Source organism: Amblyomma maculatum, chromosome 1 (genome assembly GCF_055883805.1).
Source record: "Amblyomma maculatum isolate TAMU_Amacu chromosome 1, ASM5588380v1, whole genome shotgun sequence".
Taxonomy (NCBI): domain Eukaryota; kingdom Metazoa; phylum Arthropoda; class Arachnida; order Ixodida; family Ixodidae; genus Amblyomma; species Amblyomma maculatum.
This window is the reverse complement of record NC_139344.1, coordinates 446,735,208-446,758,531: the sequence shown is the minus strand read 5'-3', so window position 1 is coordinate 446,758,531 and position 23,324 is coordinate 446,735,208. Positions and strand designations below refer to the sequence as shown.

Genomic DNA, 23,324 nt, shown 5'->3' with positions numbered 1-23,324 from the left:
GCTTCATAGACACTGAATTTGTAGATGATGCTGTGCTCGAGTATAGGGGGTGGGAGCCTAGTCAAGCTGCCTGATTGCACTTTCTTCTCCCATGTCCTCATGTATGTACGAATAATACATGAGAATAAATCTATTCTATTCTATCCTATAAAATGGCGCTGTCGGATCTCAAACATCAAACAGAGAAGCCGTTGCTGCGGTTGATAACGTTTAATAGGTTAAGAACGTCACTATGTAACTATTAAATGCGGGAAACCCAACTGAAGGATATTTCAGCTGCACATTTTTGACATTCGATATTCCGAGACATATTGCCGGTAAAGAAAATTTAAAAACTGGGCTCACATTTGCTGCTGACAGACTTTATATTCGCTACATACGATTGACCTTCAAATAACAATATATTGTCAAGTTAACATTTGTTAACCAGTCTAATAATCTATCCCTAACTAACATAGACGTAATGCTCGTCTCGCTGCAAAATTCACCTGCGCAGTCTATGAAGTTCTCATAATTTTTTTTTTCAGACAGAAGTTTGTAAACGGATAAAAAGAGTCCCAGTAGCTTTCCTTGCAGTCACGTGCTTTCTCTAGCACACCTTAACAAGGTTAAATCTCTGCATTAGCCTTGCGTGACGGAGACAATCTGTTTTAATACAGTCCTTTAGACTGATCAAGCACATAGACGTTTTCAGATGCCAACTTAAACCATCCAAGAAACAGCATACAAATTAAGTAATTAAAATATATTTCTAAACCGGCAACGGCTCAAAGAAATGGGGCAAAGCTGAAAGGACAACACAAGCAAATCACTGTAAAGTGTACCTTTAACTAAAAGGCTTCATGTGTTTCTTGTTTTCCGGGAATCTTTTCTTTATTTCTTTTTTTGAATTCGATCCTTTACCATTTTTATCTTTCTTTACTATCTGAATACGAGTCAGCAGACATCAGAAACAAGTACTTCGTTTCAAGTAACGCTCAACTGGTGCGTTCTTGTCGCTTGCCGTTCACATTTCTTTGGTATATTCTGCGTGATTTTACAGGCTGCGACCGCCCCAATAAGCCCCAGTCCAACATTGTGTCAAACAATAGCGCTCTTAGAGCACTGGCCTACTAGTTCACTTGCCGATGCAACGTATTCATTAAATAAGTCTCTGCAAACCACTTTCCACACCCCAGCTGAATTTCGTCCTCAAACGTCTCCCCGTATCCAAAAGCTGTGGAAACGGCCGCCCAAAGAGAAGTCCACAAGACGAAATACATTATTAGTAACCCAACGTTGCATTGATGGCACAGTGTGCACATTTTAATGCGTGACATCGCTATCCGACTTCTTGAGAAGGCGTGCGACAGGGGACTGATAATCGATTACCCATGGAGGAAAGGACACAAACGTCCGTCCAGTCCTTTGTTGTTTTTCACGCTGTGCCATCTGTTTCCACCCACAAGGGCGCTGGCCACGCCCTGCCCCCTGTCACCGTCCGTCCCGTTGTTTGGCGCGAAGCACTCTCTTTATCGGCCTTCATAGCATCAGGCAGGCCTACGCTTTCAGCACACTGCACCTCCCAGGGGTACAACATATCGCGTTCTTCGGACGAAACAGAAACCGTATATTTCAGTTGGGCCGACGGGAGCAAACTGTGCTTCACTGGCACAGTTGCACGGTTTAGTTCTTTTATCACACCCTATGGCCGGGAAGAGATTCGAGGAAGATAAGGCGACATGCATATGCCTAGCATGGGTATTACATCAATTTATTTTTTGTCTTCCTCCTCGCTCGAGAACTGTCGATGGTGCCCGCAAGCTTCAGGCAGGATACGCATGAGAAGTTACACATGCGGGACTAGCCACCGTACTAACTCGAGCTGAACGTAGACACCTAATATTGATCACGATATTTTCAAGGAGACGAGAACAACACGCTTAAAATAAACTAAGTATAGGAAACAACTGCAACTAAAATCGCTGACAAATCCCGCGACAGTAAACGAAATTACTTTGCCTGAAGAGCACAGGTGATAGCGCAGCATCTGTGCAGCCTTTATTTTTCGATCTTTCCTGTGCGAAGGAAATAGAAGGATAACAGTGCGGAAATTGATATATCTCCAGTTAAAAATACGACCCCGACTGTGCAGAGCCCGTTTGCTCGCGATAAGCGGCGGTATAATGCCTTTCAGTCGACGTCCGCGTGGTATACGCCACTTTTTCTGTCGACTGCAGCGAAATTAAAGAACTAACCGAAGGCCTCATTAACGCGGAAGACGCTTTTAAGCTTCACAAAAATTATAAGGACGCTTAAATTTCGTTTAAAGAGTAGACGACCTGTAACACCGGCTTTTAATTTCATGATGTATATTTTTTTAGTTGGTTCGGCTAGGGGAAATGGAAAGCAAAAAAAAAAAATATATGTCTCGTTTCTCGCTGGAGATCTGTACTTAATATTCACGGCATAGAATTGAAGGTATAGTGAATATGCCGCCGTGGCAAATCCCTATCTAAAACTATCCTCCCACTTGACTAGCAGATGGGGACTAAATAGGAAGCGGTACAGTATGGCAACTAACTGAACGCAGCACAGGGGACAGTTGCGCCATAACTTGACACAGTCTCTCTTGACCCCACACCCTACCGCCGACGGTCCCTTTTCGAGCGAACGAGTTGTACACGCTGTCGCATAAAATAGTAAAATAAATTGAGTCAAACACCTGAGCGAGAGGCGAAACGCGAAGCCGCACACCGCTACCGTAAGTATACAGTGAACAAGGGATGATCGAAGACGAAATTTTGGGACCCACAGCACATTTTGTGTCTGCCTTGAAGTTTCGATAAGAGGGGAAATCATATAGCGGGAAACGACGAAACAGCCGCCGCTGCCACACTCCGCAGTGGCAGTCCTATACTTACGCTGCTTGGCCGAACATCCGCCTGACCTTCCGTGTACGCTCACTCACTACACAAAATAATGCCTGACGTTCAGAGGCGACATCGTTACCTGCCAAGGTCGTTTCTGAAAGAAACGCGGATCAGTGACCGAAGTGCTCCTATGTGAATTCCGGGAAGCACCGACGGAATTCAACAGGAATAATTGAGGTCACCTCTTCGTTACAGAGCAATCGATTAAAAAGACAGGCACCATCTATATTCCAAACAGCAAACATTGGAATATCTTATATCCTTAAAGGCAGCCTCTCGCCACCCCGGGCATTGTTCGCAGATCGCTGTATTATGGGACAAATAAATGACCAAAGGAAAAGGAATAGCGACCAAAGGTAAAAAATGTTGGACGTTACGGCTTCCTTACGGAAGCTGCAACGCCGTTGTTCACTCTAACAATGACTAACCTTAGATGTTCATCCGCGTCCCTTATCTTTTTTACTACGGTTAACTAAACGATTAAGCGAGATTTCGCCAAGCCTTCTTAACAATTCAGAACGAAAATGAGCCTGAAACAAACAGCCCACAAGTCAGCTGTCGTCACCGTACGGAACAAAATAGCACAGGTTGCTTAGGACTCGTCACGAAATCGCCAGCGCGAGACTACAGAGCACGGTCGGAAAGACCTCGGTCACTTTGCGCAATACGTGCGCCTAGAGTTTCGTCCTTCTCGCAGAGGGTGTATTTGATAACATAATAGCTAAAATACCAAAAGTTCTCAGTTTAAAGTCGAAGGTCAAGTTAAAGGCAATATTTAATTGTAGATGCATAGTCCCACAACCCGGATCCAGCGGGCTGCATTGTACGATGAGTTTAATAACTCTCATGATCATTAAACGAATTTAAAAAAGTTCCGAGAGCAGTGCAGAACCTGCTATGGAGAAATGCGAAAGCGTGAGCATTGCTGCTGCACACGATACATTGTGCGCCCCTTGTCAAGCGTAACTAGCATTCAGTTGAATGCATCAACATTCACTGGCGTTCTAAAAGGTGGTGAAGGATGGCAGTTCCTGGCCCTACGGGGCTGGGACGGTAAGTCAACGCCGCTTGCGGCGGGGGCTAGCCAGCCACCGAATTTTTGTCTGTTGTAGGCCGTCATTGCACCCGCCGCCGCTTCGGTGGTGGACGACGGCTGTTGTTGCGGCGCGCGTCTTTCTCTGCCTCTTCTTTTTCCTTTCGTCTCTATTTTCTCTCTTCTGTCCGCACGAGGCATCGGAGCTGGCTCCGCTACAGAGCAAGCAGCAGGCCCGTGCATTTTCTTTTCCTTCTTCCTACAGCCACACCAACAATTCGTTTACAGAAAGGGAAATGAGCAGCTTGTCTCTCACGGAATCTCGCTGATACATCTCGGCGACGCGAGATTTTCACCATTGGCCTAGAAAGGCTTTCGCTTTAATGATTGGTTCACAGGAAGGGAAAAGCGTGGTATCTGTCACACTTGTTTCTGTGGACACCTGAAGTCGTTTTGGAGTACCATCGAATCCACATGAGCTTGATATTGCTCAAGGCAAAACGCTTGAGTGGTGTATTGGTCAATGTGAAGGATCGATCGCACTTGTCTAGAGAGCCCCGGTGATTTGCTTTGGGACCAAAGAAGCGGAACCTTATCCTGTTTTTTCTCTGCAGTTATGATGTACGTTAACTTGCCCTCGAGCCCAGGTATTTTCAGTGTAAATTACTACAGACTTTACACTCCCGCTTTATGTGCTGTTGTAGACAAAAATCCGCCGCGGTGGCTCAGTGGTTGAGACGCTCGGCTACTGGACCGGAGTACCCGGGTACCAACCGGCCGCGACAGCCGCGTTTTGATGTAGGGGAAACACAAATGCGTCCTCGTGCTTTGAGTTATCAGTGCACTTCAAAAATCTCAAAGCGATCGAAATCATTTTGGAAATCATTAGGAAATCCTCTCCTATAAATAAAATTTGTACTCTAAAAAAGTTCAACGACTGTACCAGTCATGCTCATTGATAAAAGTTGTTGCGACTGTAGGAAGAAATAAAAGAAAATGCACGGGCCTGCTACTGGCTCTCTAGCTGAGCCAACTCCGCTGCCTCGTGCGGACAGAAGAGAAAACAGAGAAATAAGGAAGAAGAAAAGGGAGAGAAAGACGTGCGCCGCAACAAAAGCCGTCGTCCACCACCGAAGCGGTGGCGGGTGCAATGACGGCCTACAACAGATAAAAATTCGGTGGCAGGCTAGCCCACGCCACAAGCGGCGGTGACCTACCTGTCTCAACCCCGTAGGGCCAGGAGCAGCCACCCCCCTCTCGGTAAAGGCGGTTCGCAAAAACGAGCATTATGGCAGGAAACGTTACCCATTGCAGTCATGTAAATGTGTTTTATATGATAAACCCTACATAAAACTTCTAATAGGGCCCATAAAAAAAAGGAAGGTGAGGCGGAGCCTTAACACACAACTGCTATCTCGTGGCGCAGCTTGTGCACAAACGTATACACGTGCACGGACGGGCGTTCGATATCGCGACCGCGCTGCACCGCCTGCGTACCAATGTCTTGTCGAGGGCCTCCCTGACGTAACCGATGTCGAGGGCGATCTCGTTGCGAGCGTTGACGAAGTCCTCGAAAGCCCGGTGGCACTCCCGTTCCAGGAACTTGCAGTAGGCCAGCGCCAGGTCCTGCTTGGGCAGCTGCACGATAAGCTGCCGGTCGCGATACTTCTCGCCAGGGCTGCCCAGGCGAGGAACCTTGTGGTTGGGCAGCTGGGCGAAGTACTCCTCGATCTGCAAGGTCAGACGGAGAAAGCAAAGTTTATACAAGGAGGTTTGAGAAGCCGGACACGAAAATAATTTAAATATAATCTGCCGTACAGATCAGACCAAAACGTCTGACATCACTGGATATACCACTTTTAAAGCGTGCGGATTATACTGTTCTGTTATAGCAAAGGCTAGGGACCTTTGCGAATTATGTTTTGTGAAGATGAAGGGGACGCACTACGCTTGTTTCAGAGTGATGGTGCCAGGTATGGTTATATTTAGGGATTCAAGCGGGTTTGAGGATTAAAATACAAGGCCACGAAATGCCCAAAGTGGCAGAGTACAACTATCTCGGGGTATAGGTAAACACAAAAAAAGGCACAAATCAAAAAGCACGAAACGTCTGTTCGGAAAGAAGGATAATTATACATAGAGTATGTGGACGTACGACAATATGCATGATGCAATAAGCAGCATTTGAAAAGTAATAATGGAGTCAGGGCTTTTTTTCCGAAATGCGGTTTTTGTCCGTAAGAGTAGATGTACAGTCGAGATTAGAGATAAATCAGAGAGCTGTCGGAATATTAGCAAGAGATGACGACGGCGAAACCACAAGCGAGGAAGTAATGAGAGATATAGGCTGAGCGTCCTTCGAAGCATGGAACGCTCAGTAAAATATTATATGACAAATGCCTGACAAAATTTGGCGATAACAGTGGGTAGCTAAGGTATTTAGACACTTTTAAATAAAGAGCGTTTTCTCAAAATGGCGAAAATAGAAAACTGACCAGTCAGTATGCCAGACACGTGGAGGGAGAAATAAAGGTTTTAAACCAGTGGGTTAATTTGCTGATAAATGAGCAGAATGTAAAACTATATCAAAACTTAAAAAGGCAGATCAGGAAGGAATCTTACTTTGACAACTCAAGAGGCAGTGCCCTATTTCTTCAAGCTAGATAAAGCGTTAAATCCAGGGAAAGGAAGGTGACGCTCGCTTAGAAACAACTGAACACCTTATACTCGAATATGGTGGTATCCGTCAGAATGTCGATGCAGGCCAATAAATTTAACTGAAGTCCCAGGGTTTAGAAATAACAATAATCATATGAATGAGTCTATTGTTAAACTCATCAAGAAAATGAACAGAACACTGATTGCTAAAAAACCTAGAAGCGGTTAGGAGTAGAGGATTGAGCATGGATGTAAAGAAAATGGCCCATTAATGGACCGACGTATTTAGCGTTAAAGAAATATGAAATAAAAATATTGCGGTTTAACTCTGGTTAACCTTAGTTGAATTGCGATAGCAACGGGGGAAGCTTCTTTTGCCTGCTTAATTATTTTCCTATCCGCCCTATCAGTGTAACGTGCTACATTGTCCCTTTTAAGAGTATGACGCGAGAGCATGAACTACCAGCTCACATATAAAGAAGAAGGGTTCCATGATGCTCAACCGAATGTGGAGCGAAAGCATTAGCTGGCGGTGACCATCCCTTTTTCTTCCCTTCCTCCCTTCCTTCTTTTCTTTTTCTTATTCTTCCTCCTCTCCCTCCTCTTATTCCTCCTTTTCATTTTCCACTTCTTCCATTTCCACTCCCTCATCTTCTTCCTCTTCTGCTTCCTGTTCTTCCTTTTCTTCCCCTTCCTCCTCTTCCTCTACTTCTTCCTCTCCTTCCTCCTCTTCTTCGCGACTGTTCAAGGTCAAACGTGGCTCTTCGACATGATGGGCCGAAACCTGGCGCAGTATTGCTATCGCAATGAAACGTCAAGTTTAATGGCACCGCCTCGTTTCAAACGGAATGCTCCTATATTTCATCGATCAACCATTGTCCTACTAATGAGCGCCTTTCATTCTTGGCTTGTGTCAGCAGGCCTATTCTAAAACACTGACACTTGGACAATATCAGGAACCGCGATACATGACAATTTGCTTCATTTCATGAAACTGATTTTTGAAATCTGCTCACTAAATCATTCATACATGCTTTACACAACGGCAATGACAGCATTACTGCTGCCCATACCTTGGCGCTAGACAGTCCCGGGGGCACCCAAGAGTAGCCTTCCTGCAGCGTCTTCTCTTTGGACGTGTGCAGCGAAGGATCCGAAGCCTTGATGCCGATCCGGTCTCGCACATTGACGAACTCCTCATGGTACACATCATGGGACTCCCGAGGGCACTTGCAGTTGTTGCAAACTTTCCTGCACGGAAGAAAAACAATCCAAAAGGTCAGCATCTGCTCTACTGGAGCCGAATCATAACATGTACCAGTGCAAAACAAATAGCCAAAAGGAATAACCAGTGATAAAACGGTACACAACGGCAAAAAAACCTTCCTCCCATATTCCAAGCAAAACGCGCCAACGTTAATTCTACTTTTACCACGTAAATTTCGACACAAGTCACGCTCGTCAGCTTTTTCACAATGCACTGGCAACCTAGCTCACACAGCCAGGGCCGCCAGATTTCCCATTTCAAGCACAGTCTTTTCAAAATCAAGAAAATATTGAAGGTTAATTGTTCACTGCTCCACACATAAAAAAATAACGAGCGCTGCAAGAACAAACAAATTACGAACAGATGCATCCAGTTGCAGCATTCTCTAAGTTCAATTCCGTTCTCCAATTTCTGTTTCATCCGATCGCACGTTAGCGTCACGTTCGAATTTGACAAAAGCAGCAAGTGGCCAGTCAAAGAAACCGTAAAACAGTGGGTCCCGCCAACACAGCCAACACCGCTCGTCGCAAGCTTCAGCCAACCATTGGCTGCGTCCTACGGCCAATGCTGATGTGCGGTCAGCCAGCAGTCCGATCGCTTCCATAGCATGCTTGAAACATGCAGATTCGCCATTTAACCACATTGCCCTACGCCAGATGACCAAATGAATCCGAAATGGGAAATGGAAGCTTATGAAATATTTTCCCATGTAAAGCAAATTCATCAAGGCCGTTTTTTTTTAAGAAAATAAACACAACAATGGATAGTACTACTTCGCCAGGTGCCGATTAACAAATGCTTCAAAGAAACCTACACCGTCTTCAATATGTCGTGCACACGTGTAGTCTCTCCATCTAGAACTATACTATGACCGCAACTGAAATTTTTCATCTTTGGGATGTACCCACTGCACCCATATTAATCAGAGAGGCCAAAGGGTTTCATCTTTAAGCATCCCTAAATTATATATTATGAACCTGAGCGTATTTCTCACGGCAACAACGTAATAGTGCGGGCCATGCGGCCTTTTCGATCCCGCATGCCTTAACCAGCGATGATTAAGCAGCATACCCAGACGCCCGCTGCACTAAGGATGGTGGCAGCGCTTAGGGAGAAAAACGGCAGTCGCGAGGATAACGCAGCAAGGTAAACGGAGAAGACGTTGTCGATAGTAAGGTAAGAAAAGTCGGTCAGAGCATTCTGCACACTACAAAGCCCTGGACAGCGCCACTTTGTCAACGGCGCAGGCATTTGTGCAGCACTGTACTAAACCCGACTTACATAAGTGATGCACGTTCCCGCAGCGTCCAGAATACGGCACACAAAACTGGAGCCTATTTAGTTAACTATGTCGTACGCCTTTTGTCGAACGATAAATACTGCGACACTGGTAGCCAACCTTCCATGGTTGGTAGAGCGCATGCCTTGAACGCAGGAGATGCAAGCATGCATGGTCCCAAAAACAGAGAGGCAAAGCCAACCAGGATGAAAGAAAGCATTGCTAGGCAAACAAGCCCACTTCTTTTTTCACCTGACAAGCGAAACACAGCTGAGAACAAGAACACCACTTCAGTCATTTAAAAGCAGACGTTCAAGCCATGGCTACGCATCAGCACGAGCAATGGTTTTATGTGCGTCAGGGCACATTCACCAAGAACTACAAAGAAGCGCCGTAATGGCTTATTCTTATAACAAGCCCACCTTCCAACCGCCCTCAGCGACCACGAAAAAGGACGTAAAATACGCGGATCATCAAATATCTGTGTACCTTGATCTCTGCTATCTTCACAATCCCTGAACTGCAACTATATAGGGATCATCCATACTTCACAGAGCGCCAGCCGACTGTAAACTCCTGGACCTAAACCGTTTCAAGCGCTTTCTTGGTTTGGTTTAACGGGTTTAACGTCCCAAAGCGACTAGGGCTAAGAGAGACGCAATAGTATATTAGTTACAAACGTTACCGTGATGCTACTGATTCATACTGTATCGGCGATTCTAAACTGCACGTCGGAACCCTGGTGTGATTTCACGGAAAATGTGCTTGTGAATCCAGGTACTTTGCAACCGTCTCCCGTTAAAGCAACTACGCTACATGAAGGGTGATAAATTGCGGCAGAGTAAAAGCGTAACACATCACGGCCGCTGTTTCTTTTTTTCATTTGTGTATATGTCAGCTCCGTTTCACTTTGTACAAAACATAAAAATATTAGGTGGAGGCTCCAGGGCCGTTTCATAGAGCATGCCATAAGCTTGCAAGTTCATTACAGTTCCACTGCAATTCAAAGCAACAGCAAGACCTTGTGCTATTGGCTCTGTTCGTTCCTTTAATCCATACCGCTCCATATGGATCTTTAAAGCGGATATACTCGCGCCTTAACAGTATACCGCGAGCGTATAGAAAGAAAGAGATCATGGTGCAAGCCAGCTGTCTGAGTCGAGTGTGTAGTGTTCTCACGCCTGTTTCGTTTTTCGGATATGCAGTTTAGGTCCTCGCAGCTGCTTCCCTTTCTTGGCACTGTTTCGTTTTACTGGAGACGCAGCGTAGTAGCGGCTTCCTTCTGAGCTGGCCTTCAGCTCCGTCGAGCGCGCGCACTTAGCATACAAAATGCCCTGCGCAACCTGTTCTTGATAGAAGCTTCTGCTAATGCAATCGAGACAGCAGCCATTTGTTTTCGGCCATTCATGATAACGAAGCGCAGGACGTTCCTCACTGACGCCGGCAAGGAGAGAATTCAGCCGGAGCTTCCAACGTATAACCTGAACACAAGAAGTTGCAGGTATGATAAAAACAACGTTTAAGAGCCGTCTCCACCCTAGAAGACTGCTGCGGTTTTGGACTTGCCGCCCTTGGCATTCCCACGGGAGTGCCATTATCGAGCAAAGCAGCTCCTCGCTGTGTTCGAATGCGGCCCAGCCTCTGCGCAGACCCCGAAACCCCGTTTCCGTCTGCCGGACGACTCTTGGTCGGTCTGCAATTCCAGCTGGTCCTGTCGCAGGGCAACTACTTGTTGCTCCGGACCAGCACTGTTGTTGGCCGCGTGGGTTTACGACGCGGCCTCTCCGACGACCCCGTTCGCGAGATTATCTTCGCGAACGGGATTATTGGCCATCCTCCAAACCTAATGAAGCATGGCAATGTCTGCTGGAGCATTTGCGACGGCCAAGGGCGAAAAACGACCTTCCTTGCATCGAGAGGCAGTAGCAAACTAAACATAGTCGTGAACGTAGGTGCGAAGTAGTTTCGAAGTAGATATTTTCACCGTGGAAACGTTATGCCCACGTCACGTCGTTCCTGACACCATGACGCAAAACTTCTAACCAAACCTAAAACAGTCGAAACACACTGTGCGGCCTATTCGTCACACGCAATAGTGCTGTTCGATTCTAATGTTGTGGCGCACACAGCTTCTGCCGTTAATATCACAGCAGGGTAAGGTCACACCTCGTTGACCCTTCGTTCCCACCATGAAACTGGTGCGTGCACAACGTGCATAAATAACGCGCCTTAACTGACAGTATTGTCAGATCTAGATATTAATAGTATCAATACCTAGTTGTTGGCCATACAAAATTAATATTTCCCATACAGTGAAGCGCCCCGGCATTTGAAGATATAGAAAATAAATCAATCAATAATTAGGCCAGCTTCCCTGCTGATTTAGCAAAATATTTATCATTCACCTACATCCTACAGAAAGTACACGGGAAAGCGGAAACGAAAGGCTCGCTACAAAACCTAGGCTTATAGAAAGGTTTTTTAATCCAGGCTACCTATGATGCACTATAAGGCGATAATGAATTCTCACTGCCAAAATTCGGCTATTGATGCGCAATATTTCGACCACGCCATTTCTCCTCCGATTTAATAATAAAAAAAGCCACCATGGAGAAACTGTGCCGTATCAGGTTAAGTTGTGCAAACGAAAATAAGCCTATCATGCATGACTTAATGGGTCCCATTTCAAAATCTAGAACATCTTAAAAAATAGAGTTTGATAAGACCATTTCCTTCATTTAGCCCCACAGCGGTGGCTCACTGGTTAAGCTGCTCGACAGGTGATCCCAGCAAAGCGGTACAGAATCCCGGTCACAACGGTCACTTTTCGATGGATGTGAAAAACGAAAAACAAAGCTTCCGTGTACTGTGTGATGTCAACGCACGCTAAAGAACCCCAGGAGATCGAAATTTCTGGAGCCCTCCAAACAGCATCTCTCGTAACATGTTTCGCTTTGGGATGTTAATACCTTAAACCAAACCAAAGCAAGCTTTTTGTACCAACGCAAAACTTTCACGGCAATGCAACCAGCGAACTTTCTCCTTGCATAAAGATATGGTACGTATTGATCCCAAATTGTTATATAGGTTAAATGCTGACTTCTATCATGTATAAACCAAGGACAGCCAATACTTTCTGCTTGAAACAATCAATTGGAACAAGTTAGCTGTATTTGGAATGAAGTTGCCATGGTGAAAAATCGGCTGCGCTCAAGCCGCGCTGCACAAGCCTTCCTTGAGATAATTTTGCTGCATATGTTTGGGGATCACGAAGATATTGAGGACGTTTACAAATAGCTCCCAATACATTTTCTTCATGGATCACTGCCTTGCCGTGGCGGAGGGGCTTGCGAAACTCGAAGAAGTCGTGAGCTCTGCTGTGTAGGGCCGCCCAAGATAGACAGGTCACGGCAGAGAGTTCTGATAAAATGTGATTCACTGGAGAAGGTAATGGCAACCCACTCCAGTATTTCCTGCCAAGAAAACCCTATGGCCAGTCACAATAGCATTAATGATATGGCGCCGGAAGATGAGCCACCCAGGTTGGAAGGCGTCCCACATGTTACTGGGGATGAACAAAGGGCGATTCCTAGTAGCTCCAGGACGAATGAAGCGGATGGGCTAAAGCCAAAAGGACGCTCAGTTGTGGACGTGTCGAGAAGCGACCGGAAAGTCCGATGTTGCAAGGAGATATATCACATAGCAACATTGAATGTAAGATCTATGACGCAAGGTAAACTGGATGTCATCAAGTGAGAAATGGACAGATTGAACATTGATATCTTGGGTATCAGCGAGCTCAAGTGAACCGGAATGGGAGCATTTAATTCCGGCGACCATATTGTCTTTTATTGTGGGCACGAATCCAGGAGAAGGAATGGGGTCGCTCTCATAGTAAACAGAAGAATGAGCAAAGCAGTGCTAGATTAAAACCCCCAAAACGACCGAATGATTTCACTTTGGATCCAATGTCACCCTTTCAACATAACAGTTATCCAAGTCTATGCACCAACCACTACTGCTGAAGAAGCTGACGTTGAGAGATTTTATGCCGACCTGCAGTGCCTTTTAGACCACACTCCATCATCAGACGTCCTTTTTCTCATAGCAGACTGAAATGTTAAGGTGGGGAGTGAAGAAATATCTGGAATTATGGGCACATTCGGTCTTGGTGAGCCAAATGAAGCTGGGCAGAGGCTAGTAGAGCTTTGTCAAGAAAACAACCTGATCATAGCGAATACCCCTTTTCAACAGCACAACAGGCGCCTGTACACATGGACTTCACCGGACGGTCTTTACAGGAATCAGATTGATTATATTATTTGCCGGCAGAGATGGAGAAGTGCTATACAAGCAGTAAAAATAAGGCCTGGGGGCCGTTTGTGGAGCCGATCATCAGCTTCTTGTTGACAAATTTAAGCTTCGGTTGAGGAAAACGCCGAAAACTAGAAGGCCTTTCAGGTATGATTTGGACCTAATTCCATCAGAACATGCTGTGGAAGTGAATCGATTTCAATAATTAGATCTAGAAGACAGAGAGCCTGAAGAGATGTGGACTGATATTCGTGATATACTACAAGACGTTGCTACTAAGGTAGTTACAAAGCAAAAGAAATGCAAGAAAGCAAACTGGTTATCTGAAGCGGCTTTGCAAATAGCTGAGGAAAGGAGGATGGCAAAAGTTATGGGGGAAAGAGAAAGATACAAGGTTCTCAATGCGGATTTTCAGAAAATAGCAAGTAGAGAAAAGAATGCCTTCCTGAACATACAGTGCCAAGCAGTTGAGAACAACAGCCAACTGAGGAACACAAGAGCTCTGTTAAGACAATCAAAGATATCAAAGGAAGCTTCTGTGCTAAGCTGGGCGTGACAAAGGACAAACAAGGCAGGGACCTCACTGAATCCTCAGAAATAAAGGAGAGGTGGCAGGAATACACAGAAGAACTGTACAAGAAGGACCCAGATGTGCAAACCCAACATAAGACGGTTGTGATTACTGATCTCGAGCCGGGCATCCTGAAGAGTGAAGTTGAATGCGCGTTAGCCAGCCTTGCTAAGAACAAAGCTAGCGGAACTGATGGCATTCTAGCTGAGTTGCTTCAAAACCTCAACCATGACGCTGTTAACGTTCTGTATACTTTATGTCAGCAAATTTGGACAACCCTGCAGTGGCCACATGATTGGAGGAGGTCAGTTTACATCCCCATTCCAAAGAAAGGCAGAAGATTGTTCCAACTACCGCACGATCGCGCTTATTTCGCAAGCTAGCAAGGTGATGTTGAAAATTCTCCAAAGTAGGCTGCAGCTGTATGTGGATCGGGAGCTTCCGGACGTGCAAACTGGGTTTCGCAAGGGCAGAGGAACTAGAGACCAGATTGCCAACCTTCGCTGGATGATGGAAAAAGCAAGAGAGTACCAGAACCCATCTACTTCTGCTTTATTACTATGCGAAAGCGTTTGACTGCGTAGATCACAGCAGATTGTGGCAAGCTCTCCAAGAGATGGGACTTCCAATTCACCTCATCTGTCTCCTCAGGAACCTGTATGAAAGGCAAGAGGCCACAGTCAGACCTGGGCATGGTCTTACTGATTGGTTTCCGATTGAGAAAGGAGTGAGACAAGGCTGCATACTGTCACCCTGCCTATTTAGCCTATAATTCTGAGTGCATCATGAGGAAGGCCGGTCTGGACGAGTCTTCAGCCGGAGAGAAAATTGCTGGAAAACGTATCAACAACCTCCGATATGCGGATGATACCACTTTGATGGCAGAAAGTGAAGTGCAACTCAAGAGACGTCTGATGCGCGTACAAGAAGATAATGAGAAGTATGGGCTCAAACTGAACATTAAAAAGACAAAGAACATGGCTTCTTGCCCTATCAAGTCCTGGAGCATCAAGGGACAAGAAGTGGAAGCTGTGACAGATTTTCTCTTCTTGGGCTCCAAGATTACCCCGAAAGGAGACTGCAGCCATGAAATTAGGAGACGCCTGCTTCTGGGAAAGAGAGCCATGGCTTGCCTTGACCGCCTAGTAAAGAGCAGACACATTAGTCTGCCAACAGAGATCGGTATAACTTGTGCTATGGTCGTTCCAGTTGTGATGTATGGATGCGAGAGTTGGACTGTGAAAAAGGCTGACCGACGAAGAATTGATGCGTTTGAATTGTCGTGCTGGCGGAGACTCTTGAGAGTTCCTTGGACTGCCAGAAGATCACATCAGTCGATATTGTCGACCATAAACCCTGACTGTTCATTGGAGGGTCAAATTCTAAAGTTAAAGCTCAGCTACTTTGGTCATCTGATGAGAAGAGAGGAGTCGCTGGAGAAAGATTTGATGTTGGGAAAGGTTGAGGGTCACCGGAGAAGGGGTAGGCAGCGAACGCGATGGTTAGATGGCATCCTCGAGGCGCTGCAGATGAAGTTATGTGATGTTAGGAAGATAGTCAGACACCGGAAAGCATGGAGTGATATGGATCATAGGGTCAAGATGCGTCGGACACGATTGAACGACTGAACTGAACTGACTTTTTCTTACGTTTGAACGTTTTGTAGCATAAAACACAAAACATCAGAAGACGAAGTGTGAGATGTAATGAATTCAAATTTCTTGTCCCATTTCACGCCTTCTTAGTGCACTTCCACCCCATTCACCGACCTTGCCGGTGTCTGCTCGCCTGTCCGAATCTGTTGAACGGAACCCACCCCGAACATTGTATTCGAAGTCAAGCTACTCGGACCATGGTGGTAGGTTCGTAAGACTTGGTTAAAGCAGGGCTTTATAATATGTCGGTTGGCCTTGCATATAACGTGCTACACTATGGCTCTATGCTCACGTGTATGTATGTTGTCAAATAGTGTGTATGTTGTCAAACCAAAATGGAATTCAGAACATAAGTGGACCTTATTCGTATTTCAACTAACCATGCTTAATCAGCCGTCATCTGTTTTCTGAATTTTCTTTGTGGATTGAATGACCATGCTGCTAAACTGCGCAGTGTGTTCCAGTGTTAAATTTGGCGACCCGTCAGCGTCTCTGAAGTCTCAACTTAGTATTTTACGATGTCCGATCCATATCTATTTTGTTGTCACGAACGTTAACGAGTTGGCTAGCTTCTCTTAGCTAAAGGCGCACCATCAGTGTTTTTCATCATAACATATATCCCACCTAACATTAAAAACGAAGTTATTTTACATTCCTCGCCAGCAAGAGCAAGCGCAATCATGAAACGCGGCGCAAGAACGGCGTATTCGTACGTATTCTATAGCAGCTCGCAAATGTCAGCCGAAAACTAATATAGGCAGCCCTGTAGGCATGGTGGTTGTGAAAATGAGGCTCATTAGCGCTTATGTTAGGTTGAAAAAAAAAACTAACTCCGAGTAAAAAAAAAATACAAGAACAACAGACTGACGCCTATAATATTTAACACGTCTGTTCCAGTCCGAAAAATTGAACATTTGGAACCCGAACTGCCCGAAATATCGGCAGTGAATATGCACGACTGGGGACAAAGTTCCAGGACACGAGAAGAGCAAGTTTGGCGTACAAGCGCCGTATGCCCTCGTAACCTCTTGATTTCTCTAGCTGATGTCACAATATGAGAGTGCGACTTTCAGACCGTTAAGTCTGGTCTCTGCAAACTGAATAACAACATAGCTATTGGCTTCGATTTCTGATTATGCGTCCTGAAAACTTTTGTCTACAGTAGTACATGTCTTTATCCGGTGCGTGACGATGGTTCAGAAAAGTACTCAATATGGCGCAGTAGGAATTATTAAATTTCGGAAAACTGTCCAGCCATCGCATTCCAACTCAGAATACACAGGCGCTCATGGGGAAGCTACAGCCGGTGCCAATAACTTTGGCTTGGCTCCCGGTTTATCCGCGTCCTCTAAGCAGGCGAAGCAATGAGCTCACACTAGGGAACTCGGCAGTAGCATGAGATATCTGTGCAAAACCGCCAAGACGATCAATTTACTATGTTCCGGGCATGTTTTACTAGAGGCACCTGCCGCTTCCACTCGAACAGCCCGCTACCTGGTAGGCAGTACGAAATGCGCTACTGAATTGTCGAGGTGGTTGCAACGTTCGGCGGCTGAAGCCGAGGACGCGCGGGAAAGAAATATAGGCAGTCGCGTTTAGACGGAAGAGAAATGCAAAAGTCATCCATGTGCCGCGCGATGTCGAAGCGCGAAATGCAGCTGACGCCCGCTGTCTTGGTTCGTTGACTCATTCCATTATTCATTCCATCATAGTCACTACGCCTTTCATTTGCTGATAATAATAGAGACGTTCAGTACAGCGTACCCAAACACAGGCACAGAAATAGCTACCCACGCAAAAAAATCGACGTGCGCACGCAGCATGCGCTGTATAGCTGTATACGATAGCAGAGACCAAGCTCTTGCGTACGATCAGCCAGCGTACACAAAAATCTGAGTTTATCTTGCACGGTCGTCATGTATGCGATGGAAGCACCAGAGTTGACAAGTTGCATGACGGCATCCAAGTCGCCCGCTTCAGTTTGAATTTGTCTTCATTAGCATGTTTTTGGCGCGCTCATAGCTATAAATTGTAGACGGAGCCCTAAATTTGCCCTGCGTAACCTTCAGCACAAATAGTTAATGACTGATAAGTTCTGTTTTTTTTTTTTTTTTTTTTTTTTTTTTGCATGGCAGATGAGTAGTTCCTGGGCCTGACCATTGGCATTGTTTCGTTGGCATAGAAACGCCACGAAGTGGATCGCCTTGGCGTGACTTGTTGTTGTTGTTCTTGTTGTGTTGGGTTTCTTGGCACATAGGCAACTAAGGCCATCATGCGCCAAACACTAGGTTGCTGAGCTTTTTTATGAGTGAAAATGAAAAGTGTTTAGAAAATTACAGCTGATTTAGAATCCGTAACTCTTTAAGAAAACTAAACGCAGATGAAATTTCAACAAGTGCGTTGTCTCCTAATAGTAAACGGTTGTGGAATGGGATGCGTTCATTATAGAATGGAGTAAAATATTTTTTCCTTAACTGTTCAAGTTCTGTGCACGAAATCAAAATGTGGTTCACGGTGAGCTCACCTCCACATTTTTCGCAGAATGGTTTTTGCTCTTTTCTCAGTAAGAAATTGTGTGTCAAGTGTGTATGTCAAATTCGAAGACGGCACAAAATCACCTCACTGAAGCGTTCCTTCTGTTTACATGATTTCCATTCTCCTACTATGGGTTTTACTGTGTGTAGCTTATTTTGCTCTTCATTATTCCATTTTTTTTCTGCCATTTATCTATCAGGCTTCTTTGCACTAACCTGATACAATCTTTGTAGAGGATTGGTATTTTCTTTATTTCCTTATTTCGAGCTTGTGCAGCACATGAGTCAGCTATTTCGTTACCATCTATCCCGACATGGCTAGGAACCCAGCAAAATATTATGGTTTGGCCTTGCGTTGTGATTTTTTCTATGCCATGAATGATGTTTCCTACTATAGGCTGAACTGCATTTTTAGAATGTAATGCCGTAAGGACACTTAAAGAATCGGTATACACGCTTGTCTTCGTGAAAAGGAGTTGTTAACGGTACGCAACGTGACGGTAATACAAAACTTGACGTAAAACAAAATCAGGGCCGTGCAATGTGTTAGTTTGGCTCAGTGTTCAACACGGGAGCAAATAAACTGGCTAAAGTGCCGGTGTGACATTGCTGGTTCTAGCTTCGAAGGAAAAAAAAAAAGGAAAACATGACTGTGTTTTATTTTAACCATAGACGTAGCCACTGGAGATTGGGATCACATTCCGCCATTTGCTGGAGTTTATCGTGAGAAAGCGTCCATACGATATGCTAAATATCTAATTCTTCCGTACTCCGGGCACACACTAACATTTTTTTCGCGTGACCTCTCCTGCCTCGTTTGCTACTCCCTCTTTCTCCCTTTCTCTCTATCTCTCTCTCTCTCAAAGCAAAGTGCAGAAGGCCACTCGATGCATGAACTTATCGAGGAAAAAATACAAGCGTCGACTTCCAGCTCAGTACGTTTTTGTAGCCCGGAAACTGTGTCCGAGTAATTCGCGGGATATCGCCAAATATTTTCTTCTATTCTTCACACCATGATAGTGAGTGAAATCATGGACTGCTATATTTTCCCTTTCTGTTTTGGTGAGCTGAATGAAAGGGCAAAAAGAGTGTAAGGAAGCAGGAGCACAACTTCTGAGAAGCTTTTGCGCAGATTCACAGAAGTAAAAGACAAGCATGAAGCCTGTGAGGACTTGCCATTCTCATATAGTGACAAAACAGCGTGGAACAACGGGACAAAACTGCTGTCTCTTGCCCCGTTGTTCCGCACTGTCTTCTTACAAATGAATAACCAGCTTGCCCAATCTGCAGTACTGGCTAATTGCCATATTAGTCACACGGCGGCAGATCACTTTGCAAGTCTACAATCGTAAATACAAGAAAAACTAACATGAATGAAATAGCGGAATCGACAAGCACACAGTCTTTTGAACAAAACACACCCCGTGAAAGCCTTCGAAGGCGCGCTCTTCAGTTAAGATATAGGCCTGCGTTCGATATTTTTTTTTTCCAGTTTATATCCTCCGCTTCAAGCTTCATTCGCTTCCGAAGCCGAGGGAGTGATACACTCCTGTGCAGCTTAAACGTGGGCGCTTCAGGACGCGCGCGGTGGTTCCCAGTTTAGTCGCAAGGACAGAAGCCACACAGAGAAGTTCGCAAGGGCGCTCTACTCTGCCAGTGCGGACAACAGTACGTGGCAAGACTCCGCGATTGAGAGCACCTGCATCAAAAATGCATGACAGAAATGACGAAAAAAAAAAAAAAGTCTCCGAAGTAGCCTAACTTCTACTGAAATATGTACGACGCTGCCTTAGCCAGCGTTGAATGCCTGGGGTCCCTGCAAGAACGAACCCGTGCGTCACGCCATGCAACTCTGTACGAGCAAAGAGTAGAATGTTCTACGTGTTTTTAGAGCCAGCTCTAAAACCTAACACAGCGTTTCTAGGCGCAAAAAAAAAAAAAAAAAAGAAACGCCTGCTTTCAAGAAGTTACATTTTTTCTTCTTTCCCCCTGCCTCCTAAAGAGAATTATGCAGACTTGAGCCAGCGGAGAAGTAAATATCCGTTAGAAACGGAAAAAAAAAAAAAAAAACAAGCAAGACGCTTTTATCTAGACAGAGCAGTGTAGAATTAGGGGCTGCGGAATTTGAGCAAATAAGCTGAAATAGGAACGTGCAAGAAAAAGCGTTTTTTTTTTCTTTTTTTTTAAATATGACGTACGCTCGCAGAATGCAGGACCGTAAGGGTTCTTTCTTTGTTTCTGCCACGCGCCATTTCTTGGACCACCCCACATAGAAGCGATGGTTGGCAACATAAATGAATTACATCAACAGAAAATAAACGATGCCTAACAAAACCTATCATCAGTAACAGTTGCCGTTAGAGAAGTACATTCAAATTCCCGGAGCATGCTATCTTCGTTCCCATCCCCCTCGGTGAGATTGGTTGTTGTGCTCAGCTTTAAGGTACAACATGACAACTGCGTCTGACTCATTGCGTAGTAAGTAAAACAATACGACTCTGAATGAAAAACAAGTGGTTGGTTTTTAGTTTAGGGGAGCCCTGCACAGCGCAGCGGAGGGTTCCGAATAATTTCTTCCACTTGAAGTACCTTAATGCGCTAACATCGCAGAATACAGGCACCGTCTTATGTTTCACCTTCATACGTACCTAAATGTATGTAGTTTACACATCAACCAGGTCCTAGCACCAAAGCTCACCAATATTGTTCAGCCAAACACTAGCAATAACGGAAGCGGGTACCACTGGAGACGATTTCTTAGGCTGCATAAGGCCTTCCCAAAAACGTAACCTTTTTGACAATCTCGTGAGGGTGGCTATTTTTAGCACTAACAAGTTATACAGATTCCATTCTTTTGCTTACGCTGTAGTTTGCATATGTGTGCTGGTACTTCCCGCGATCAATAAAATTTATGATAATAAACCAATAGAATTCACGCGCAAAAATAACTCACCCTTTAAATGTCGCCGGGTCCACCGATATGCGGCTAATAGACTACTGTATTGGTTTAGATAAGATAGTCAGTGTGTATCGAAGCTCAGAATCACTTCGTTCGACCCTACCCCGAATCCAGACCCCTTTCTCATCGAAAATGTTAGGTTAGGTTTTATTAATGGGACTTAGCATCCCAAAGCGGCTCACACTATGAGGAAGGCAGTAGTGGAGGGCTCCAGAAATTTCGACAAAGTGGGGTTCTTCAACGTGCACTGACATCGCGCAGTATACGGGCGCTTTGCTTTTCGCTTCCGTCGAAAAGGTGCCGCCGCGGTCGGGTTCGAACCCGAGTTCTTGGAATCAGCCTCCGAGCTCACCGTCGATAAGAGGCGAGATGTTTGAAAAAAATAAGTAAGCCCATATTTGTTCTATTCTAAATACGTCACAAGGCATAGGTGCAGAAGAAGGAATAATGGTGTAGAAGGAGTTTGGAAGGAAGAATGCAGGCAAATTTCGCTAACATCCTGACGCTTTTAGATCAGTTTCATATCCACACCAATTGCATTAAATACTGCCTTTACCCAATAGCGATTTGGAAAAAAGAAAATTCTTCATTTATACTAACAGCTCATGTGACAATTTTTACTGCCAACGACAGCATATTAAATAATTTGGAGATCATGTGCCGATAGCTTCCATTCTGCTAACTATACACCACCGCATGTGCACTATAATGCATGTTTCAACTTCTATTTACGTTTTACGGTTAGGCTCAGAATCTACTACTCCTGCTTTTGTCCCTCTTGTAGCGCGCCTTACTGCATTCAGTTACATTTAAGGTAATAAAGTGAAGCTGTGTGAATAATAAATTTTAGGTACTTTAAGTAGTTTTGTCTAAAGTTTAAGTAGTCATTCTAAAAAATTCCACCCAACGAAATATTTTAATGCCTTCTTTATTATTACGCTATAAGTTTATTACGCTATAAGTTTCTTGTAAGGTATTATTTATTGGCAGTGCCTGTGCTGTACATAAGCAATTTGTTGTTTACATTAACGTGTGCCATAAATGAATCTACTAATTTTTAATCGTTGTTGTATGAACCCTATTACGCCCTCCTGCAACGATGCCAAATGGAATCGGCAGTGCGTTTCATTAAAACAAGAATGAAGCGCATGTCCACTGTCCAATTATAACAGTCGCATTCGCGGTTCAACCGAAGGTCTTGCCGTCTGAGACAGTCTGTGCACAGAAACCATCACTGGGCGAGTCCACACCAGGTGTGACAAATCACACAAGCCTAGTGATTCGCCACAGCCCAAGAAGTCGTCAGCCGTTGGCAGGTGTTTGTTGCGCCACCCGGGACGAACTGACGAGGATTCGCGCATTCCCGGAACCGGCACACTAACACATTTTTCGTTAGAGGAAAATTTGGACTAAAAGAATGAGAGCACGGCAGGAGCAAGTACGGGAGTTTTGCTGTTCTCATGCATTGCACTAGAGGAATGCGATATTACCTTTATAGCTTCTGGTGAGAGAGAGATAGCGTGAGTGAGTGAGTGAGTGAGTGAGTGAGTGAGTGAGTGAGTGAGTGAGTGAGTGAGTGAGTGAGTGAGTGAGTGAGTGAGTGAGTGAGTGAGTGAGTGAGTGAGTGAGTGAGTGAGTGAGTGAGTGAGTGAGTGAGTGAGTGAGTGAGTGAGTGAGTGAGGAACGGCCACACGTTTGCGCCGGAAAGTAACGAGCGCTTCAATTCCAGTTTCTACGTTTTGTCTCTCGAATCTGCCGCCATCACTCAGCGCTTTCCGCGTGCGATACGATGAGGATATCAAAGCTCACAACCAGAGTAGGAGATTTTTTCAGCCGTGCGTGGTGCTAACTGCGCGAAAGCGACACGCGGTTGACAAGGCTGGAAGAAGCTGGCTAAGAAGCATAGTAATAAAATGCGAAACGACTTTATGAAAGAAAATTAAACTAAATATTTAATATAACATTCAGCCGACACATGATCGCTTTCCCGCCCTCTTCGCCTTAGGCGGCATTGTGTTTCTGAGGTCGCACGTAAGAAACCAGCTGTCCCAAATGGCTTCATAAGATGTGCAGTACCCTATGCGGTAACATGTGACGCCTGGTCGCGGAGGCCTCAGCAAGGCGGTGAATCGTCACAAATGT

At 45.1% G+C, this 23,324-nt stretch overlaps 1 protein-coding gene across 1 annotated transcript in view; it reads right to left on the bottom strand.

The window, feature by feature from the left end:
- Positions 1 to 23,324, bottom strand: part of Lmpt (four and a half LIM domains protein limpet) — a 310,360-nt gene that overhangs the window by 144,131 nt on the left and 142,905 nt on the right. Inside the window, exons 3-4 of the mRNA XM_084602629.1 lie at positions 7,677 to 7,854; positions 5,443 to 5,676 (exon numbers count right to left, since the gene is read on the bottom strand). Coding sequence (XP_084458755.1) covers positions 5,443 to 5,676; positions 7,677 to 7,854 — 412 coding nt within the window. The remainder of the gene's footprint in view (positions 1 to 5,442; positions 5,677 to 7,676; positions 7,855 to 23,324) is intronic.